Source organism: Grus americana, chromosome 2 (assembly GCF_028858705.1).
Source record: "Grus americana isolate bGruAme1 chromosome 2, bGruAme1.mat, whole genome shotgun sequence".
Lineage (NCBI taxonomy): Eukaryota > Metazoa > Chordata > Aves > Gruiformes > Gruidae > Grus > Grus americana.
In genome coordinates this window covers 91,510,565-91,531,960 of record NC_072853.1, presented here as the reverse complement: position 1 = coordinate 91,531,960, position 21,396 = coordinate 91,510,565, and the positions used below count along the sequence as shown (strand labels likewise).

The 21,396-nt window shown below is 43.9% G+C and overlaps 1 protein-coding gene across 4 annotated transcripts; it reads right to left on the bottom strand.

Moving 5' to 3' along the window:
* Positions 1-8,909: 8,909 nt before the first annotated feature.
* On the bottom strand, positions 8,910-16,041 carry LOC129202112 (leukocyte elastase inhibitor-like). Of its 4 annotated transcripts, XR_008575620.1 has the most exons (9): positions 15,509-15,593; positions 14,649-14,833; positions 14,322-14,384; positions 13,762-13,890; positions 12,546-12,663; positions 11,990-12,132; positions 11,263-11,430; positions 9,892-10,732; positions 8,911-9,689 (listed from the first exon to the last, which is right to left on the bottom strand). XR_008575620.1 is itself a non-coding variant. In XM_054814214.1 (8 exons), exons 1-8 carry the CDS (start codon positions 15,531-15,533, stop codon positions 10,065-10,067), a joined length of 837 nt encoding a protein of 278 aa, XP_054670189.1. In that variant the 5' UTR covers positions 15,534-15,593; the 3' UTR covers positions 8,910-10,064. The 4 variants fall into 4 exon arrangements, 3 of the variants coding, with proteins under 3 accessions (XP_054670189.1, XP_054670188.1, XP_054670187.1); XM_054814214.1 differs by having other exon boundaries at positions 8,910-10,070; XM_054814213.1 differs by lacking the exon at positions 15,509-15,593 and adding an exon at positions 15,675-16,041 and having other exon boundaries at positions 8,911-10,732.
* Positions 16,042-21,396: the final 5,355 nt, after the last annotated feature.

Sequence of the window (21,396 nt, the reverse complement as noted above, 5' to 3'; positions counted from 1 at the left end):
GGAGGTAGGGCGATTCCCTTTACTTACTCCAGTTCTGTGCTTCTGAAGACTTCTCCCTTAAAGATCCTTTCCAGGGAGCTTTCCCCACCTGTTTCCTTCCTCGAGTGGAAATTTTGTCCTTAATGGGCAAGAAGAATTTAGCTATTTGTTCCAGAGTTTGTTGAATATCCATCAGCTTGGACAAACAGTAGCTTGCTATCATTTGCATGACATCATAGAAGAGCGGGCCCAGTGCATGCACAGCACGACTGTGCCAGGTGTGCACATTGGGTATGCTGCAGCTGAGCACTCTGCAGCTGTTGCAATGATGCGGCACAGATTGCGTGCATCCGTACCAACCACACAGCGCGTGCAGACTAACTCTGGTATGCCTGAGATGCTATGCTTCCTGCAGAGACACTGAAGTTAGGAGCTTCCCATGCATCATCTGCATTTTTTTAGGTTTACCTGATGGAAATATGAGAGCCCTGTTCCCCTCCCGGGGATTTCTGATATTTCTACCATAAGTGGGGAAGGAATTTGTGGCACAAGGGGCAAAACATAGAGAAGTTATCCCTGTCCACATAGTCTTCTTTCAAAACCTTGCATTCTTCAGATGTGTTTACAGGAAAGCTGGATGACTTTTGTCCAGGCAGGCTTTCCACTGACATGTCAGCTAAGTTTAGCCCAGGACTTCTCATTACTCCTCATTTTTATCAATGACTCTGAGGATGTCTGGTCCTTGCTTTATATTGCTTCAGCAAGGCATAGGCAGCAGGGACAGAGCAACCTAATTATAAGTTGTAGTATGCTTCTGGGGTTATTTTCCTGAAAAAAAAGTCTTCCTTCACATTTAGATTGATATGATGTGTGGGTGGGCAAGTATTTGCATGAGTGTATGCAAGCACAAACACTTATAACACTGTTTTGTAAGAAGCACTTAGTTATTGCTGCTAACGTATACTTACATATCAACCCAATCAGATGCTAGGCTTCTCTGGTATTTAGGAAGCTCTGAAGGTGGTTTCATATCGCTCATAAGATACTCAAGAGTTTATTTCTTTTCTGGTTTGAATTTTCTCATATCTTTTTCTCAGAGGAAATAGAAATTTAAAACGTGCTGTTTATTCAAGCCCTGAGGACAAGAGAGTTAGACCTGCAAAGATTTTGCCTGAAGGGAAGAAAGCCGTGGAGTCTAGTTTTACTTACTTAATGCTGGCGTAAGAAAACTTCCCAGAAAAGTGTCTGGTTTGCTTTCCTGGTTTCTGTTGAGGAAATGGCTGCTCTCCACACAGTCACTTCAAAACCCAGCTCCTGAGCCTGTTCCTCATGTTGTCATCTGAAAGTGGAGGGTGTCCCTGCCCGCAGCAGGGAGTTGGAACTAAATGATCTTTAAGGTCCCTTCCAACACAAACCATTCTATGTTTCTATGATTCTAAACTGCAGAGCAGAACCAGGCAGATGCTGCTCCCTTTCTTGCCATAGTGGGCTGTTCTCTGCATTCTTATTTTTGGCACTAGGTGTAGCACAGTTGGAGGAAAAATGTTGTGGAATATAAGAGCAGAAAGTATACAAGTAGGACCAGCAAGATGCAACAGCTCTAAGTCAGAGTAGCACTCAGTAATCTCCCAGAACAGAAGGGAGATGGTTTTCAAGCAGCAAGACACAACTGTGTATTTCTCATTCAGGAATACTGGCATTTTTGAATCCAAATTAATATAGAGAATTGAAAATTGTAATCCTGGAGCGCAATAAATCGTGGCCTTTAGGCACAAGTCCCCTTGTGGCTAGAGCCACAAGTCCCCTTAAAATTCATGCTTCTGTGTATGAATCTGTCAAGGCAAAGTTCAAGTTATCTAATATACTAGCAGAGTGAAACACTATACTCCTAGCCCTGTTTAGTTTTCTGATACTTTTGAGCTCTTGTCTTAACTGTCTTAGACAAACAGGTTTCTTTGTTGTTGTTTGTTATTTCTCTCTTTCTTTGGTACTTCTGTTCGTATTACATTTTGAGTGACCCTGAAGATTAAGTGTCTCTCTGTTGCTCCATTTGGTGGAGGTTTGTTTCACATGCATCGTTTTCTGTCAGTGGTCAAATTATAGCCAATGAAGTAGCTGGACTGGCATTAATTCCCAGAAAGGAACATTTTCTGCTGCTCTTCTAGTCTTTTCCTTTGATATTTTCTGCTCTTCTAGGTTAGTATGATGCAGGTTAAAAAGTGGCTTAAACCACTCTGTGTTTGAGAAACACAGGAGTTTTTGTTCAAATAGATTGAAGGATCTCCTGCGTTGTAGGTTCTGAGGAGACTCAGTACGCAAATGCCTGCTGAAAAAGACAAAGCTGTGGCTCATCCTGCCGTCAAGCAGGGAGCTGGACTAGAACTAGCAGCACCCCTGTCAGCCCTGTGACTCCCTTCTTGCTCTTGAAATAATGCAAAGGTTCATTGCTGGCCAGAGGAAAATGAAGATGATTGAAGATGGTCATGGTAGTCTCAGAATCGGGAGACTCTCTTTATTCCTTTCCAATGATAGGGATAGGATAAATAACAGGAGGATTTTTTTGAAAGATTACAGAGAAGTAGTTGCTGAAATGCATTGTGTGGAAAGGAAGATGAAGATGTAAACGCACTGCAAGTACAAAAGAAGTGGCAGATTTTATTTCAGATAGTTAGACTACTCCGGAGGGAATGCAGATTTCAAAGATAGCCCTTTTAGCTTGTGGTCAGATGCTTGTCATGGTAAAGTTGCTTTCAGGCACAGAGGAGCGAATCACAGACTGAGTTGCTTCTTACCCCTGAAGATACCCACATTTAGGAAAGACTGTAAATAGCTCCACATCCTTATGGACAAGTTTTGTTCAGCACTGTTTACCTGTTTGCAGTCATTTTGGCTGAAAACCTCAAACTTTCTCTTCACTTGCCAGGGACATTTCTATTACTGTTTCTGATGGCCTTGGGGTCAGGACCAAGGGAATGAAGACTTCTCAGTATGATTTATAAATCGCAAGGGTTCTGATGACATGGATGAGATAAGCATAGGAAGGCCAAAACAAGGAACAAGAGATCCACTTGGTGATGTCAATCAGCAGAACACTTCACAGCAAGAAGTAACGACTCACCCTGTGCAGAACAGGCCATCAGCATGTCCCTTCTGATTAGTCTTTGCTGCAAGTGGACACACTGAATGGCTGCAGTTCTCCCTTGGCTTTTCTCTCTCACTGTTTGCAGCCATATGCTTTCCTTGCTGTCAGTGTCTGCAGGACACAGCAGGGAAGCAGATTCTTGTTGAGGAACCAGAAGCTGATCTCAAGCTAGACAGCAAAGGCTCTTATTTCCCTTTCATCTGACAGAATGCACATTCTGCCACCACTCTGAGACTGCTCAGGTGGTAATTACAGAGTACCTAATGTGTCTGAGGTTGCCTGTGGGTAAAGGTACCATTGGATAAGTAGGGTTGCTGAATAGCAAGAACAAACCAAGGACTCCTGTGATTTTCACTGAGCCAAGGACTAAGAGGGCCCACCCTATTTGCCAGACATCTGCTGCATAAGCAACACAAAAAGTAACAAACCTTATACATCATATCAGAACAATTAGAGTGATAAAATATCTGTGGTGATCCACAGAAACTTTAGCATGACAGAAAAATACCTCTTGAAGTTGATGAAGTGGGAGAGACCTCAGATGTTGCTGATGGCCTCAGCTCAGTTGAGAAACACCATGTGAGCAAAGCCTGATATTAATTCCTGTGACTTTCAGGCTGTATGAGTCAAGAATCTGGTGAAAAGCAAGTATCACCTTCTAAATTGCACGTCTGTCTGCTGACTCTCCAATACTGAGTTTGTTGGCAACAGAGTGCAGGAATTTATGAGTGTCAACTTTGCAGAGACTTGGGCCGCCTCATACCGGCCATTCAACTTGACGGGGAAAAGGTGAGCCCAGCACTGTTTTTTTCCACCTGAACTTCTTTCTGCACCAGAAGTCTTTCCATAATTGCAATGGACCCCTTTACTCTCCAAGGAGATTTAGACGTGATGTAAAACAGCATCCAAAAATTCTTCATCTTTGATTCACTTATCTTGTCGGCATCCAAAATAAGCTCTAACAATGCAGCCAGTTCTGCCTGTTGTACCTTCTCTGCTCACACCCTTTCTCACCTGCTCATGAGCCATGACTAACAGGAAATTACGTTTCTAAGCAAGGATGTCTGCATGCATCTTCTTCGTTGGCTAGACAGATAAATATTTCTGCATGATGAGCCTATTTTATAATGCCAGCTGATCCAGGCTTTGTGACTGATCTCATTTATGGTATCTCTGGATATCATTTCTTTGTGGCAGTTTAAATCCATTTATAAGCAAGGTTTTTTTACCAAAATAACAAATGCAGCATTTTTTGAAGCTGTGAAATACAGAATATCCATAAATATTTCTCTCCTAACTCTACCTCAAGTAGTTAAACTTCCATCCATCTCAATGCATGGCTTTTCTTGTCAGCCAGCATTGTGGGGTTCAGTGACGAAGATAGAAAACTTCCTTTGCATTTTTAAAAAGGGGCTGTTTTTCTATATTGATTAACAACTGGAAAAGATAACAGATATTTTCATGCAATGGACCTGTTATTCAGGGGTTTTGAAAATGCAAAATATATTTATTTGTATTTTGAAGTTCATTCCTACAAAGGTAGCGACTAGTTGGTTTTTTTTTTAACAATAAAATGTATACATGAATGAACATCTGCTGAAATGAAACACCAGGATTTTGGCATTTCAATCTAAGCAACAGTCAATAGATGATACTGCAGTGGTCTCACTGGGTATCAGTTCTTATTATTTCATTGCTGAGGTCCTGATAATCCTCCAAACCAGTCATTCTGTAGCCCAGAAAATGATGAAAACCCAAAGCACAAATTCAAAGTGAAATTTGGCTATCATAATTCTGGTAGACTTTGGGGTGCTTTAAGTGACAGAAATGGGAGTTAGGCATGTTTATGCACTTCTGAAAAGGACATTCCTTGTTTTTTAACACTTAAGCATTTCTCCTTAGAATCCTCAAGTTTTCAATATTAGTGAGGATGTTGGAGAGCGATAAACTCTCATCACAAACATTGATTGTTTGATCACTGAGAGAGGCATAGGTAATTTCATAGAACAAGGTATATCTTCAGAGAATTGGAAATTACCACAAGAATTTATACAGTGCTAATTTAAATGAAATTTGGTGAGGAATTCCCAAACATTTTGGAGAATGCAACACATTCAATACAGATCAGTGTTCATTTTCACATTGTTCTTGCAGCGGAGCTGTAAAGCGCAAAGAACTGCTCAGAAACTTTTTGTACCTGAAGAAATGGGAAAGGCTTACTGCAAAATCTTCACTCAGCCACTGGCCATAATCTATATGGCATGCAGTCTCCTTCCTCTGGGACTCTGGTACCCAACCATGGAAAATACAATGGATGGGTGATGGTTTCAGTATAGAAGCAGCTGATAACAAAATCTGCTGTCCATATGGCAAAAGAAGTTTCCAAGAGTAACATGTATGAAAAAGGAATGAAAAATCTATTCCCACCAACAGATCTTACAATAACTTGAAAAGAAACATTGAGCAAATCTCTGTTGCTCTTTTGCAACTTTGTGTAGCCATTAACTAGCTTTGATTGGAAATGACAGAAACGTGTAGCTGGAAGGAACCTCAACATTATCTAGTGCATCTGCTGCCCTATGGCAGGATCAAAGATGTCTAGATTACAGTTGATACTGTAAAGTCAGTGTTTGCTGAGCCTGTTTTAGAAGCTTCTAAACAGTTTCCAAACCTCTGTTATGTTTCAGTGCTTCCTTATCCCTGGAGTTGTAACTCATCTCTGTCCTAAATCGTGCTGACTGTAAAATAGAACAGTTACATCCAGGCATCTTTAAACTTTGACATATGCTACTGGCCAAGACATGCAAACGCTTATTAGTCAATTTATTCTTTGCACAAGAATTAGTGTTTGGGAATGTCTCCCTGGTCATAAAATGTAATTACTGTAGATGTACTCATGACCAAGAACTTCTTACTAGTCTAATCACACTACCCAAAACACTGTGGGTATTGTTAGCTACTGAGCTACTTCAACAAATTATGGACTTGGAAACCTGAAACGCCCCTCAGGGCTGCTCAGCCCTATAAAGTATTGTATAATTTTCACAATTCTGAGGAGAAAGGTATTGCTTTTGGCCATCAGACTGGATGTTAAAAGTAATTATTCTTCCTCATTCCCATGACAATCCTCGTGGCGTGATTTCCATAGCTTGTCAAATTATGCAGTTGCTTCGTATGTTATTAGCATAAAAGTTAATGTAGAGGATGTTCTTGCTAGTCCTTTACAGCTAGCAAAATCAGATGTATTGCAGTCTAGAAGTGGAGTGTAAGTGATAGCCAATATTGCGCACAAAGTGTTAGCAACTGAGATTTTGAAAACAAAAAAAAATTTGGAAATACCCTTCCCAAGCTGCCAAGCCCTGTAAGGAACTGTCAGGTGTATAATTTAAAACCACAAGGTCAAATTTTCAGCCAATGCAAACTGATTCAGCTCCAGAGGAGATGTGAAAAGAGAACTTGTTCCCATGCAAAAAGACTCTTCTTCAGACCACGGAATAAAGTTGATGTGCAAATGGTATGTTTTCCCCATTCTGCCATGGAATTTGTATAATATGTCATTTCAGCATTTTACAAGTCAAATCCCCTATCTACACACCTGGTGTAAACAAGGTCTGCTGGGCTGTCCTGAAAATAAAGTTCTCTACATCTCTCCCCATTTCTGCTTTCTCACAGTTGCACTGATTTTTACTGTTGATAAAGTTGTTGTTCTCATATTCTCCTGGATAAAATTTGACCACTCTGGCCTTTATTTATGCATAATCTAATGCAGAACCTGTGACCAGTATCACTGACCAACAACCTTCATAAACCAAGATACTTTTACTACACAGAATAAGATATTAGAGAAAAGGTGACTTTAAAGCAATATGCTTCCATGAACCATTATTTCATGCAGAATATGCAAAGTAGTCCCTGCTATTTTGGTCTTGCATGCTCGTTGGATGCGAACAAGAATGCCTTGACAGAACATGATGTCCAATAGCTTTGGTATTTGACGTGGGTCACCCATGTGAAATCTATCCACACACTGTTCCAGAGGAAGGAAGGTATCTTAACTACAAAGTGCTAATGAAGGGATATTAAGTGTGTCTGGGAAATCATGACACAACACTTCCCACGCAACTATCTATTTGTGGGACAGTGGAACAGTGTCCCCATGGTACAGCAGCACACCCAACCACTGCTGCTGCTGGCGCAAAGTACCATTTGACCCTTTTCCTAAACCTCCATCTCATACAGAGTAAACTTTACCACTAAGCCACAGGAGGTAAGCAGGAGCTGGAACACCATCTAATCCTTGTGGGGTGACTTCAAAGCTCTGATCCTGCCAGCAAGCCTTCTCATTTGAGAGTGGGGAAAGCCTGCAACTACATGTCTTCATTTGCAGAGCTGCAGTTTACTATATATTTAAGATGTGGTTTCTTTTTTTCACCTGTATTTGGAAACCAGCTACAGGATGTGCTCATAAATTTATTCTCCCTTTGTCCGCCTTTGTCCTACACAGAGAGGCACAACCGTGTGGGTTCATTTCTAAATTGAGACTTCATGATGGCCCTTTTTACTTCCTGGTATGCGCAGGTGTCTGAGCAACTCAGCTGGAGACTGGGCACTGAATTCTGTTCTCAGACATGGGTGTAAATCTATTATAACTCCCCTGATATCAGTTCACTGATATTTTAATATCTGATAAATGCATACTGTATAAGTGCAAAAAGATGCATAGGCAGAAGAGACCAGAATTAGACCCAATTTAATTTTGCAGTACAGCTCCATTCTCTCTGTCCCAGTTGTGAGTCTCAGCAATCAGGACTGCAGGTTTCCAAACTTTGGAGTTAGTAATATTCACTAAAACCTACATGTATTGCAGTACTGCACTCACATTTGCACAGACAGAAAATTAGTTTTGCTATGCAGAAGGAAACTGAGTCAACTGCACAAATACGCTTAGATAATAGTTCTTGTCACTGAAAAATCAGTAAAGACATTTAATGATTCAAGGCCTTGAAAAGTGGGTTTTGGCATGAGAAACACTCAGCTCACTATTTCATGCTATGTTATAAAATGTTTATGAAAACCTATGGATACCACACAAGAAGAATAAAACAAAAAAGATTGCCACATATCTGCTGCTTTAAAATTCTTCTCTTTATATTACCACTTTTGGCAAACTGCAGCTAAACCCTGTGTTGTGGATTGATCCCATCCAGCAGCCAAATGCCCACACAGCCGCTTGCTTGCTCCCCTCCATCCCCAAAGCGATGGGGGAGAGGTGTCCTGTCACCCTCAGTGCACCCCAGTACAGATACGAGACAATCGCATTAATATATTCTGAAAATATGATTTGGGGGATATGGTACTTTAGATGGACTTTCATCCTTTATGAAGTTCTGGACTGAGAAAGCCTTTCCCCTCAGTGGTCACCCCTCTATTGTTTATTAAGATAATTTCCCATTCATCAGGCAGACGGCTGTAGAACTGGCAGGATGAGAGATTACAGACTTAGAACAATCTTCCTCCAAGGCCAGACATCTTATGGTCTTGAAAGAGTGTGGCTTTTCAGGCACGTGTCAAACACCAGAGCTTTGGGGAAGAGTTTTCTTTCAAGGTTGCCAAGTGATACTAAAAAAACCCCACCTTTTGCATCCATTATTTTTTTTTAGAATGGCAAGTCAGACACATGCAGGTGGAGGACATTTAAGTTCTGAGTGGTGGTAAATTACACCTCACTGTACTTTTAGTTCATGGATGAAATACTACAGGCAAGAGACATGACATTTGGCAAGATGTTCAAAAGCATTGAGTACCTAAGGCATCTTTCAAATCAGGATTCAAAAAGCCATACCAATGAAATGCTCTGAATACCTTTATTGCTGTCACACTATACGGTTCAGGAAACTACTACAGTTTAACAGGACTACTATTGTTTAAATTATTTCCAAAGTATAGTTCATTGCTGTAAATGTATCAAGCCTTGGAAAACAACACGCACTCATGGCATGCAATGTGTCAGACCATGTACCTACACATGATCTACAATGTGTCTACACATAATGCTTGCAGCAGGAGAGAAAAAAGGGAAGGACGCAATATTCAGCTTTCCCCAGACACGACGCACAGGCACGGCAGAGCTGAGGGCAAAGGAGGTGCAGCCAACTTTTTGTGGACAGACAGCACATCACTGCAGGGCTTTTGGGTTCCCCCTGAAGCCTGCCCAGGCTTTGTCAGACAGACGGCTGGCATCATTGTGAAGGTGTTCATGGCTTGGACTTGCACAGCAGAGAAATGGGACTGCTCTGGTGCCCTTAGGGACCCCCTATGGCACAACATGATGAGCCTGCACTCCTTTAGGAGGTGCTGCACCACACTGCAAAGGCTCGCTGCCAAATTGCAGTCAGGCAAAGACCATAAGCCCCCAGGGTCCACCAGAGAGGAACAGGACTTCTCTCCCCTGTGCTGAATGTGAAGATCAGCTACCTCTGCCAGGGATATCTTTTGTGTCTCCACACCTGTGGGAAGGGCTCTTGTCACTTCAGAGGTCCTTCCCAAAGGGGAGGGCTGAAGAGGGTACCTGAGGAGAAGAGTGAGGGACAAATGCAGCTACGTATCTCCACACCCAGCATCTGTGTGGAGCTGCACGCAGGACATGAATATGACCTGTGGGTTTGACTGCCATCAAGGCAGCCAAGAGCCTCTCCTCATGGTGGTGTTAAGGTGCTAGAGGTGGGGTTGCTGAAGACATGTGGGAGGAAAGCAGGGGGTTCAGCACTGACCTGTCTCTGGCTTGGGACCTGGAGGCTGGGGAGGAAGGTCTGCAACATCTTCTAGAGGCTGGCCCCACCACCAGCCCTGCTGTATGGCTGAAAAGCAGAGGCATCATTTTGGACTTCTCATTTACACAGTACTTCACCCAACTGTTTAGACAACGTGACTCCAATGAGAGTTTTCATGGCTAAGAATGAAATAAGAATAAAACAAGCTCCATCAGTGTTGTTCTCTCATCTGAAAAGAGCTCTAAACAGGAAAGGCTCATTACAATTTTTTCCAGTAGTCTTGTCAAAGCAGCTTGGTGTTTTCTCTTGGGATCAAGATTATGGGCATCGGGAAATGCCAGTGACACTTGATAGCAACATGTTGTTTATGCCTTACTCCCTTCTACCACAGTACTGTGCTCTCTTTGGGAAGAAAGAAGTAGAACCTGCTCTGCCCTTAAGGGAAACAACATCGGCCAAAGAAGAGAATGTTCTTGCTCAGATTGTGTTTGATCAAGAAGAGGAATGGGTGGTCAGCTCTGAACTCATAAGGAATGTGAAGGCACAATGGTACTATAGTCATCCCTGTAGCAGCAGCTGCCTCAGTGCCTTCTTCATTGACTTCCACAAAGGATTTGTGAATGGCCTTGGAGAGGAACAGCCCAGGCTCTCTCGACAGCCCAGAGAAATCAGCTCGTTCAAAGATGAAGGCATCCCTCATCCCCAGAGCCTGCAGTACTGGTATGAGCTCACAGCTCTCCTCCATTCTGAACCGCGGCAAGTACACCATGATCTTTTGCGGACACACATTCTCCATGTTGGTCCATTCTGCTAATTTCTCATAGGTGACAGCACTCTCTAGCTGCAAGGAGAAAACACAGGGAATCACAGTCATGAGAAACTAGATCAACATGCTCACAGCAACATTTTCCTTTAAGAAAAGGCTTGGTTTTCATGACAAAGACAGAACCTGCGTCCTACAGCTATTGAGTGTGAAATCAGGCAAGTTCAGATCCAGCCTTCTCAGAGGCACCCTTCTCATTTGTTCAGATTTTCACCAGAGAATGATACAGTATACTTTTGCAAAGAAGAAGTTCCCTTCACTAGTGCTACATTTTGTCCTCTGAAATACTCATTAACTCCCCTGGAAACGCTACAAAGTGTCACTTTTGAGTAGGTTTTCTCAGTCTTTCTCTGCTCTTCTGAGGTAACTTATATACCCATTAATCTCTCTCGTCTTTACACAGGCAACAGCATTCTGCCTATGGAAAGCAAGATGAACCCCATAACAATAAAACATACAAGCTTGGCCTGAATGGCTGGGAAGCGTCTTGTTTAAGTACTAGATGGACAGGTAGTCTCTCCTCCCAGGAGCAGAGACAGGAGTGTTACCTGTTCAAGGCCAGTAGACTCATCACAGATGTTTTCTGGCAGAAGAATGAACATGCTGAGCTCTTCTCCAGTGTACGGGAGCTCCAGCACTGTCACTTGCTCTTCTTGTCTCCTGGTTACTTTATATTTTCCTTCCCGACACATCATTGGTACATACCTGTGCTCTCTCTAAAATACAGAAAGTCAATCAATAGTCAGAAAAAAATCAGGCAAAATAATGCAGGTAATAAACCCCATGGAATCAACCTGCTTGAAATTTCTTGCTCATTTTCCATGAATGCTCCTCGAACCACTATATATTTTTGCTGAGGGCACTGGCAGATGCTCAAGCTTCATGAGAGCTGTAACAGTTGCTCTAAGGGAGTCTTACCCTCTGCACTGTAGTTTGCACTGCAGTTTGCACTGCTCCTCTAACTCTTTCCTAAAGGATAATGCCAACTTCCACTACAACCTCCAGGAAAGGCTGGTGTGTCCTCAGTAAAGTCTCCTCTATAACTTAGCCTCTCCAAGGAGGTACCAAAGCTTGCCTTCACGTGGCCTGTGTTGCAGAGGTACTTGGGAAGAGAATGCTGCTTTCCCACTTCACAGGGTGAAGGGTCTTGACTTGGATAAATTGCCCCCCTGACACCTGAGCCAGGCAGAGACTTGCCCGGCAGACAGCAGAGCCCAGGTTACCAGGACTTTCCCTGCTTTCCCCTGCTCCCCACAGCTCTTGTCCCAACTGTACCTTGTTCAGCATGAAAGGCATTTCCCTGGTGTTTTTCTCCTCAAATTTTATAGCCCACTGCCCTTTGAAGTGTATAGCGTTGACCAGAGCTAGCACTGTTGTGCTATCAATAGAGCCAGGAGGGAACAGATCTTTAATTTTTCCTTTAAAACAACAAACAAAGGTGAATTATGCTTTCGTTTTGACCATTGACTGAGGACAATCCCACTACTTCCTCACTTGGAAGAATTGTCTGTTTGCAGCAAGAACTGATCCTCAGCTTTAGCAGAGTCAAAGCTCCCAGAAGCTCGGGGCCATCTCATGCCCCAAGCCACTTTTACAGGAGCCACAAGCAAAATTATTCACTATTATTATTTCTGAATGTTGCTACACTCAGGAAAGGGAAGAAACTCAGCCACTCACTATTGACTTGAGGGTGTCCCTGCCCAAGGCAGGAGGGTTGGAACTAGATGATCTTTAAAGTCCCTTCCAACCCAAACCATTCTATGATTTTATGACTTCTCACACGGTCTTGACACTCACTCCCCAGGCAGCCAAGTGCAGGCCTTGTCCTTACCACCGGTTTGTTTTTCCACCCAGGAATTCATCTTCTCTCTGGACTCTTCGGTAGCATTAATGAAGTCCACCGCTTCCAGCTCTGCATGGTACAAGACCCTTGTGGAGTCTAAGTATTGCTGCAAAACAGGAAGCCAGGTGGTTCTCATGATGGTAATCGGGGAGCTACTTGACCACAGAGAAAAACAGGAATCCAAGAAATGGATGCCAACCTGTAGGTCATAGCTCTGTGTGGGGCTACTTGTTCCAGTATTAATGTCCTGCATATGCACTGTGACTCTTCAGAAGAGACTTTCTGGGCATGGGAAGGAGCCAAGCAACCAGTTCCCTGGGCACCTTTCACATAAGAGAGTCCCAGCTCCGCTGTCTTTTACTCTCACTGTTCTTTGTGAGAGGGTCTTTTGTTTCTTCACCACAACAACCATTTCAGCAAGATAGCTGTTGGGGAGGGCAGGGCATGACCCTGCCAGCCTGGCCATCACCCACGGCCCCTGCTCCCCTGCCCTTGCAGAGCACCCTCCCCACTGCTGCTCCCTGGTCCTGGTTGCAAGCTGGCCCTCACCACTCATCCTGCTGTGTGTGGAGCCCCATTCCCTTCAAAGTACCAGCAAATGAAAAATAACATGCAAGGATTTCATTTTCCCCATTGTGCACAGCACAAACCTGCAGAAAGAATTCTTTGGGATCAGCCCATGAAAATCAGGTCTCCGTGTATACATGTGTGTGCAGAGACTGAGAAAAACGAGGTGAAATCTTTCCCCAGCATCCCAGTTTGCAGCCTGGGAAAACTGGATTTTTTTTTCCCTTGTCCGGAATGATGATTTCTGTGGAAATGCTCTGCACTGCACTGCTTCTCAAAGATGCAAATGTGTTGCAGCATTTTAAAAAATGTAGATGAAGGGTGCCAATTCCACAAATATCAAATCATGAAGAAACATCATTTTGGTGCAAATTGCTATCCAAGTCTTTCAAAAGTATTTTTATCTCCTCCTCAGGAAATGTAGGCTCTTCTCCTTGACTTTTTACAAACACCTGTTTAATTTCAAAGGTCACTGTCTTTATACTCTGCTCACTCTGTGTTTCATCCATCTGTGAGAGCTTGCTTTTCTGTCACATCACCAATACAGAAACGTGCAACTGGATGTCCTTAGCAGGAGTTTGAAGTGTAGTACAGAAGTTTTTCAAAATCAGAAAGCCCATAAAGAGTCGTCACTCACCTGAAGGAACTGAAAAGTCACTTCTCCAAAGAGCCTGTTGGCAATGCTGAGGGAACACGTGGCACCAGCTTTGCCGAGGGCAGACAAAAGCTCCTGGAACTGAGAATGGGCTCCTCCGGCTTCTTCACACTGCAAGCAGCAGGGGAAAGCTTTCTTTAGCAAGACGCTCTCCCCTGGAGCTCCACGCGTGTACCCTCAGGCTGAAATCACAGTCGCTCTCCCCAAATGCACTGGCGGGGCCAAGGGGCATGCAAATACACACAAACATACATCTGGGCTTCCTGATCATCTGAAGTCACGCGCTCGTCTCCCTCCTCTCCTGTAATTTTCACACTGAAAAAGGATCATCCTGTTTAAATCCAGCAACGATTTACGCAGCAAAGCAACAGGGTCTCTTCTGCACATGCACACAGGTTTCAGAGTTTGATGAGAACAGGGCTGAATTCTGCTCTTACCATGCTTTTGGATGGTGTGCTGCCATTTAGCAGGTAAGACTGCCTTGCCCTGCTTTGTTTCATGCTACAGTTCAATGTTATCACACAGTTCAGATACTATCTCACCTTTCCACTGGTGCTCTTGGTTCCTAGACTTGCCGTGCTCAGCACCTCATGAATATGAAGCACCTGCAATATAAATGCAATATAAATCTATGTAAATAGATTAACGAAGACACAAGGAATGCATTGAGGCTGCACTGGACCCTCACGGGCACTGCAAGTCAGATGAGCATGTTTGGAAAGGAGAGCTTTGAGACCTGCAGCTGCCACATCTTTCAGTTTGCTGTTTGTGAAGAACATGGCCTGGACTGCCAGAAGGCTCCTGCCTCTTTTCCATTTCCAAATGTAAGCCTCTAATAGCAGTTCCCAGGAAAAGGGAAAGAAACCCACCTTTTCCATCTCTTCAGCTGTGTTGCCTCCAGCACCCAGCTGGACCATGCTCAGGGCAGCTGAGATGCTCAGTGGGGAGAAGAAGATATTTTCATTTCTTTTTACTTTTCTCAGCTCTTTGAAGAAGTCCAGGCAGAACTTGGTGTTTGCTGCACTGAGGGAGCCCATCGTGGCGCGGCCAAGGCCTGCAACGGGACAACTCTGTAATCCAGCTCACAAGCATTGCCGTGGTCAGAGCACACAGTGCAGAGTTGGAAACACAGAGCCTTTCTCAGGAAACAGCACCCCCAGCACTGGTTTCAGACCACTCTTAGCACTTTGTAGCAAAGTGCACCCCACATCCTGACCCAAAAAAACACCTCTGGGCAAATCACCCCTTTAGTCATACTCTTGCTCTTCCCCTGTCTGTTCCAGCTAGCTCCACACTCACTTTCATGCACTCAATTTTTTTTCTAAAGCCTGTGCACTGTATAAATAGGGTCACATAGTCAACACCCTCTTTTTCTTGCAAGAACTGCTACATGGTTTAGATGCGCTGATCAACTTTCAGACACTGTGCTTCACTGAAGTATATTGTCTAAAAACTTTTTTTGTTTGTATATTGTGTAAAACATGAAGCACATTATATGAAAACAACCAACAGAGAGACCAGTGAATTGGATTACCAAGTCATAGCCAAACAGCAATGTGGAAAGACCTTCCTCTACCTCCTGAATTTGAGGTAGCAAGTTCATACATGTCCTGGCACTTCTAAGATAACTGCCTTGCCATTTATCTCCTTTTGCCTTTAACGGAATTACCAAATTCCCTCCCACTGTTGAGCGAGTTTCTTCACTCGAGCAAAGAATTTGGCTACGTACTTCCTACATCCTGGGATTGTGACATCCATGAAATGTGGAAGTCAGCATGGTCGGCAGAAACACTGCAGCCTGCCTTTGCGTGTGGCTGCAACACACTTTGCTCCCCTCCAGCTTCTGTTTCCAGTCCTATCGCCACCCTGCAGAAAGATAAAGCTGAGAAAGTTACCTTCTCCTGGGAAGATCTGACTCTGGCAGCTTCTTCGCTGATGGAGGGTGGTGTCCTGCCTCGTCTTAAATCGAAACTGACTGCTGAGTAGTCTGGCTTCCTGCCCAGTTTATTTCTGAAGAAGGGACGTGCCTGAGGAAATCAAGGGCCGACAAAATACCAGGAGAATGGCTTTTTATGTCTTGTGGCAAAGTGCGAGACACGATCCAGTCTCTTCTGGTTTTCAGTTCCTGAAACAAATAATAAAAGAAGGAAATACAGGGTCTTTTTCCTCTCCCAGAGAGGAGGCACCCTGTTGATACTGCTGAATCTTGTTAGCTTGCTCTGCTAAATTATCTCAAAGATCTGGAAAGCATCTGCAGAAAGCAGACAGTAACAGCAAGAAGGAAACAGAAACCAATCAGAAAATAAGAGTCTGATATGCAGCGTTCAGAGAGGCATCTCTCCCTCTCCCTGAAGTACTTCTGATAACCTCCGTCTCATGGGCAGCCCTGATAGTCCTGCAGCAGATGACAGAGCTGCGCCCATAACCACATGTTATTTCTTGTTTAACCCAGGCCTTCCCGGAGAGGTGCAATGATCCAGACCATGCCCCAGCAGCTTTTCTGCCGGAGGGCTATGCTTAGCTGGGGCTGTCTCAGCATGGGCACTTGGTCAGCCTCGGGGATCTCAGCATGTTTTCCTCCCTGCGACAGCGGGCGCCAGCGAGCAGAGGGAGCACACGGTGCAGCAGATCCCGTCCTGGGTTTTGAGCATCCCCCAGACTGTGGGTCAGGAGGCGGCAGGTCTAACAAGGTGCTACAGGACCTGGTCCAGAGGGCGGAAGGAGTCCCAGTTACACAGCTTTGGGAACAGAACCTGGCACCAGGATGCTCCCATATGGTGAGAATTTTAGGGAACAGGCTTTCTCTGTTGACCTCATGCAGGAAAAGGGCAAGAGGAGGTGAAGTGAAGGCACCATCAGCTCCGCTTAGGAGAGCTCAGTATGGCCAGCACCGCTGGTCATGTTCAGGGAAGAGCACTGAGCTGGAACATCTCCTTCGTTCAGACTGGTGCTCCTTGCCCCTCCAAGGCTGGATGTGGATTTTCCCTGCGACACCACAGAGAGTTAGACACTGCAATCGGAGCAGTGTCAGCTGAGGTGCTCAGCTCTGAATATTTGCTGCTGTAGTCCAGCTTTGAATCTGGTTTCCTAACCCCTAAGTCTAGCCTACATGTTTCAGCAGAACTGTGTGGGGAGCCTGAGGCATCGACGGTTTTGGCTTAAAATGCATGTGCGTCTCATGAGGCTTTTGTTGAGCACCACAGTCATCGTCAGTCTGCACCTCTGGATGGCTTGCACAAAACAACTGGCGAAAAAGGCAGCAAGGTGGAGGTGCTCCTGTCTGGGGGCTCAGGAGATAACCCTGGGTATGTCATCCAGGATCCTTCATATTCATCATCATTCGTGAACAAGGAAATGGGCTCCACGCTGCCAAAGCGCACACTCGTCTTTCGACCCTGGAGGCTGTTGTGCTTTGCCGGCAGCAGGCAGCTTTTTCACAATGTTTCCACCCGGTGTCCCGAGGGGGTTGTGAGCTGAGCACTGTGTTTATTTTAGGCCAACAGCCACCGTGCTCCGCACTGCTCCGGGCAGAATACCGTATTTCTCACAGAAGACCAGCAGCTGCCTCCATTGAGCAAAATGCAGCTAAGCCCCTGTATAGATATCACATGATGATTGCATTAATATAATCTGAAAATATGATTTGGGGGACTTTCCCCTATTAGGATACTGTGGATTGCGACAGCCTTTCCCCTCAGTGGTGACCCCTCTACCCCCGAGTAAGATAATTTCTCACTCGGCAGGCTGAGGGCTGTGGAAAAGGCGGAATTGGTCCTTGCTGCCCTATGTTTGGGGCCGCTCGGTGCTGACAGATTGCAGAAGAGAGAAGTGACCGGCAGCGGAGCGTGCGGAGGGTGCTTAGGAAAGGAGCTGCTAGGGGTGTGAGCGGAGGCAGAGCCGCGGCTGGTGCTGCAAGGTTGCAGGCTGCAAGGAGTGCTGTGCCAAAAGCTGGCTGCCTCGCCAGGCGCTCAGCAAGACAGGAAGACATCCGCCGGGATGGGCAATAGGGAGCCTTCCCTAGTGCTTTTCCAGCATGTTTAAAACTGTCAGTACGTGTACGGAAAAGCTGGACCCTGTTTCCAAACTGTAGCAGTCAAGTGAGGGAGCAACGCAAAACAATCTTGGAGCTGTGGAGGTGGCAGTGCTCTTACACAAAAGCCGTGACACACATAATTAAGAATATATAATTTCATGCCTGAGGATTCATATGAAAAAGCTGCACAGCAGCACCCTCTGAAGAGCTGAAAGGAAGCTCATAATCGAAACACTTTATTCGCTGTTTTCTTTTCTAGGCAGATATTAAGAAAGTGAGGAATAATTCACGCTATCAGAAAGATATGGGCAAAAATACTTCTATATCATTATTGTTAGGATACTCACCCACATATAGATACCTTTTTTCTGTGTTACTGGATTAAAACAAGATTAGTCCCGGGAACAGACTGGAAACCAGAACTCATCTACAATACAGTTATTGAACCGCAAAGTTATCGGTCCTTGAGTTCTCTCCTTGTGTCAGTAAGCTGCACTCATTCAAGTAAGGGCTTCAAAAGGAAGGTGGGCAGTTTTCCCACCCAGCCTATGCTAAAACTAGTCCCCGACAGTGCTTGGTGCATTCTCCTGGGAGACGCAGGCTTGAATTCCAGTGAGGGTATGGGATACACAGAAGACAAGCCCTTCACCTCTGGAGCCACATGAATTTCTCCACTACAGCAGCTCTATACCATTTTCACTTAAAAAAATGAAGTCACTCTAATGGCATTTTCAGGGAGCCCTATTTGAATAGCTTGCACAAGGTCTGCTTTGAATGCATTCACTAGATGTTCTCTGGGCCACCTCATTCCTGAATTTCAGCGTGGGCAAAGTACCGCATTGCTCACATCAAGGCAGTTCAGAGCAAGCAAAGAAAAATGCCAGCTGCTAGATAGTTTACAAAAGGTGAAAGTAAAATGCCTACAAATTTTGGATACTTCCAGATGCATAGGAAAAAAGAGTTTTTTTCTTTCAGATAGCTTTTTGCATGTACATGCTTAAAGCCAGCCTACGTTCTGTTTAGGAGACCCACGTGGTTATTTTCATGTTGCTTCTCCTTTCTGAAGCCATGTATAATTCTCTGCATTAAACACGTTATTCACTGAATCTCCATTACATATACACAGAAAAATACAGTTAGTAAGTGTGACTTCTGAATCTGGTTTTCGTAAAGCCTATGAATACTATGATGTGGTACCTGCTAGAAGTGATTATAATTCCATATAGAAAATGAGCGTACTTTACCAAGAAAATAAAATCAAGGATTTACTAAGAGACAAATTTTTTAATAAATATGGAAATTAAGAGTCTAGATTATCCTGCTGCTGTTACTGTGTGGCTGACTGTACCGCTAGAGTAGAATAGCACCTTGCGTAGTGCAGAAGGCATGAGACTACTTACATTACCATCAGTCAAGGCCAGCCTTTGATGTGTGGTAATTTTATATTGTATCAAATATTACATTATTATAATTAATATTAATACATTATAACTGACTAAAAGTTAACCTATTTATATCTATAAGAAATCAATGTAATAAATTATGTACAATTTATATTGTATATCATACCATGGTTGAACTTTGAACTTTAGTTCTGATAATCTGTTTATAATACCTTGTGCGGATCTTAGCCAGAAGATGCTAACTAGTAGCACTGCCATCCAGCTACCATTCAGTCAGACTGCACATTTCCTCCCTTGCTGCTCTGCTCAAGGGGAACAAGCCCTGGTATTATCTGAATATAGGTAGATGCTACTATACGTTTGCCCTGCCAAGTTGACTCTACTGGGCTAATGGAATAAAATATAGTATAACATGGGAGTTTAAAAAATGAAGTCAATTCAAAACGTTACTTCTGGATGATTTTCTGAAATCTTCCAAGAAAGTGAGCTGGCATTTTGATACGTGTATTGGAAGTGTGGGATGGATGGTCCATAAGAAAGGCGATGAAAAGTTGATACATACTGGGAAACTGGAAACTAGAAGTTTAATAATGCATGTGAAACAGAAAATGGAGTCAATTTTATTTTTTTTTATATGTTTGGGGAAATAAGAACATTTGTAAGAAGTCAGTGACAGGATTGCTCCTAGACATCATTTGATTACTGTTAGTATTTTTACTAATGATACTGCTGTGTTCAGTCTTAAGATCAGAAGGAATTACTATACTTATCTGAGTTTCTGTCTAAAATAGATTAATCTCTAGCAATCCATAACGCCAAAGCCAAAACAAAAAATGAGTCAGAGCCAAATTCTGAGAAGTTCACAGGACAACTTGGGAAATAACAGGTCACATAAATCCTGCAAAGTACCCTCTCTTGAAGTATACCTGTTGAACCTTTTCTAGCCTTTGGGGTAAAGCTTTTCTCAAGAAACAAATCAGTGTTTAAGCTTTCTACAGCAGTACCTCTGGGGTTCTTGCCTCCTCTGGAAATTTAAGTATGCCATCTTTATTAGATTTGAAATACATGTTGAATTGGTTTCTAAAGGAAAGTTTAAGTATCTTTGAAGATAAGTGAATAATACAAATAGTTGTGTACGGGGGTAGGCATTTCACTTTACTGCTTACAAGGTATCGACTGATTTTGTGACTTTAAGGGCCAAATTGTGAGATGATGAGCACCACGTGACAGAGCATCCACAGCTGCTAATGAATACTCTAAGAAGGGCTGTGGCCCCACAAGTTGGAGAAGCAAGCTGAAACGCTGTGCAGCCCGGATGCACCGTGCCAAGTTTCAACAGGAGCGGCAGAGGCTTGCTGTGCAAATTCCTACTGCCACCGCTTGCCTCGCACCGAGGGGAAACTGCAGGCAAAGTTAGCTCAGACTGAACACGAACGTTACGAGTGAAACTGTGAAGTGAAACTTTCAACATTGATCATGTTTCTAAATCTAGTCTCAGGCCACGAGCGCTGAAAAGCAGTATTTCTTCACCTTATAGCTTAAAATCCATATATTTTGCCAATAACTATTATTCCAATCACAATCGAGTTTCTCCCACTTCCAGTTCCAGACGGGAGTAGGAAAACAAGGCAGATCCTACACAGTTCAGTAAGTATGACACAGGATTTTAAAGTCAGCAGAATCTGAGATTTTTAAAATGAGCGTGTGTGTTTTGGGTCTAAGACACAATACCTAATAACTCTTCCATATTTTTACCAACTGAGATATTTTGTGATACAACGTGGTTACTATAAACTAGTTTGACCAGCCGTAAATCAGTAACCAAAAAGAGCTGAGCGGGGTTAGCCAAATTCAGCTAGCGAGCGTGCAAGACACAGAACCGCAGAATGGGGTTTGGGTTGAGAGGGACCTTTAAAGATCACCTAGTCCAGCTCCGGGGGCTCGGGGCAGGGCAGCAAACGCACCTGAGCCTTGCCGTTTGCAAAGGGGGTGCCTGCTCCTGTGGCGAGCTGTGAGCTGTGGGGAGAGAGGAGGCATTGCACCTTGTTTGCACAGACGGGGATTGACAGAGCGAGGCACTCCCTTCGGTAGAGTTTGCACCAAGGGAAAAAAAAAACCCTCTATGTTGCATAGCTGTTTGTTTTTTTCCTTCACAACATTAGTCTTCTTTTCACAGTTCAT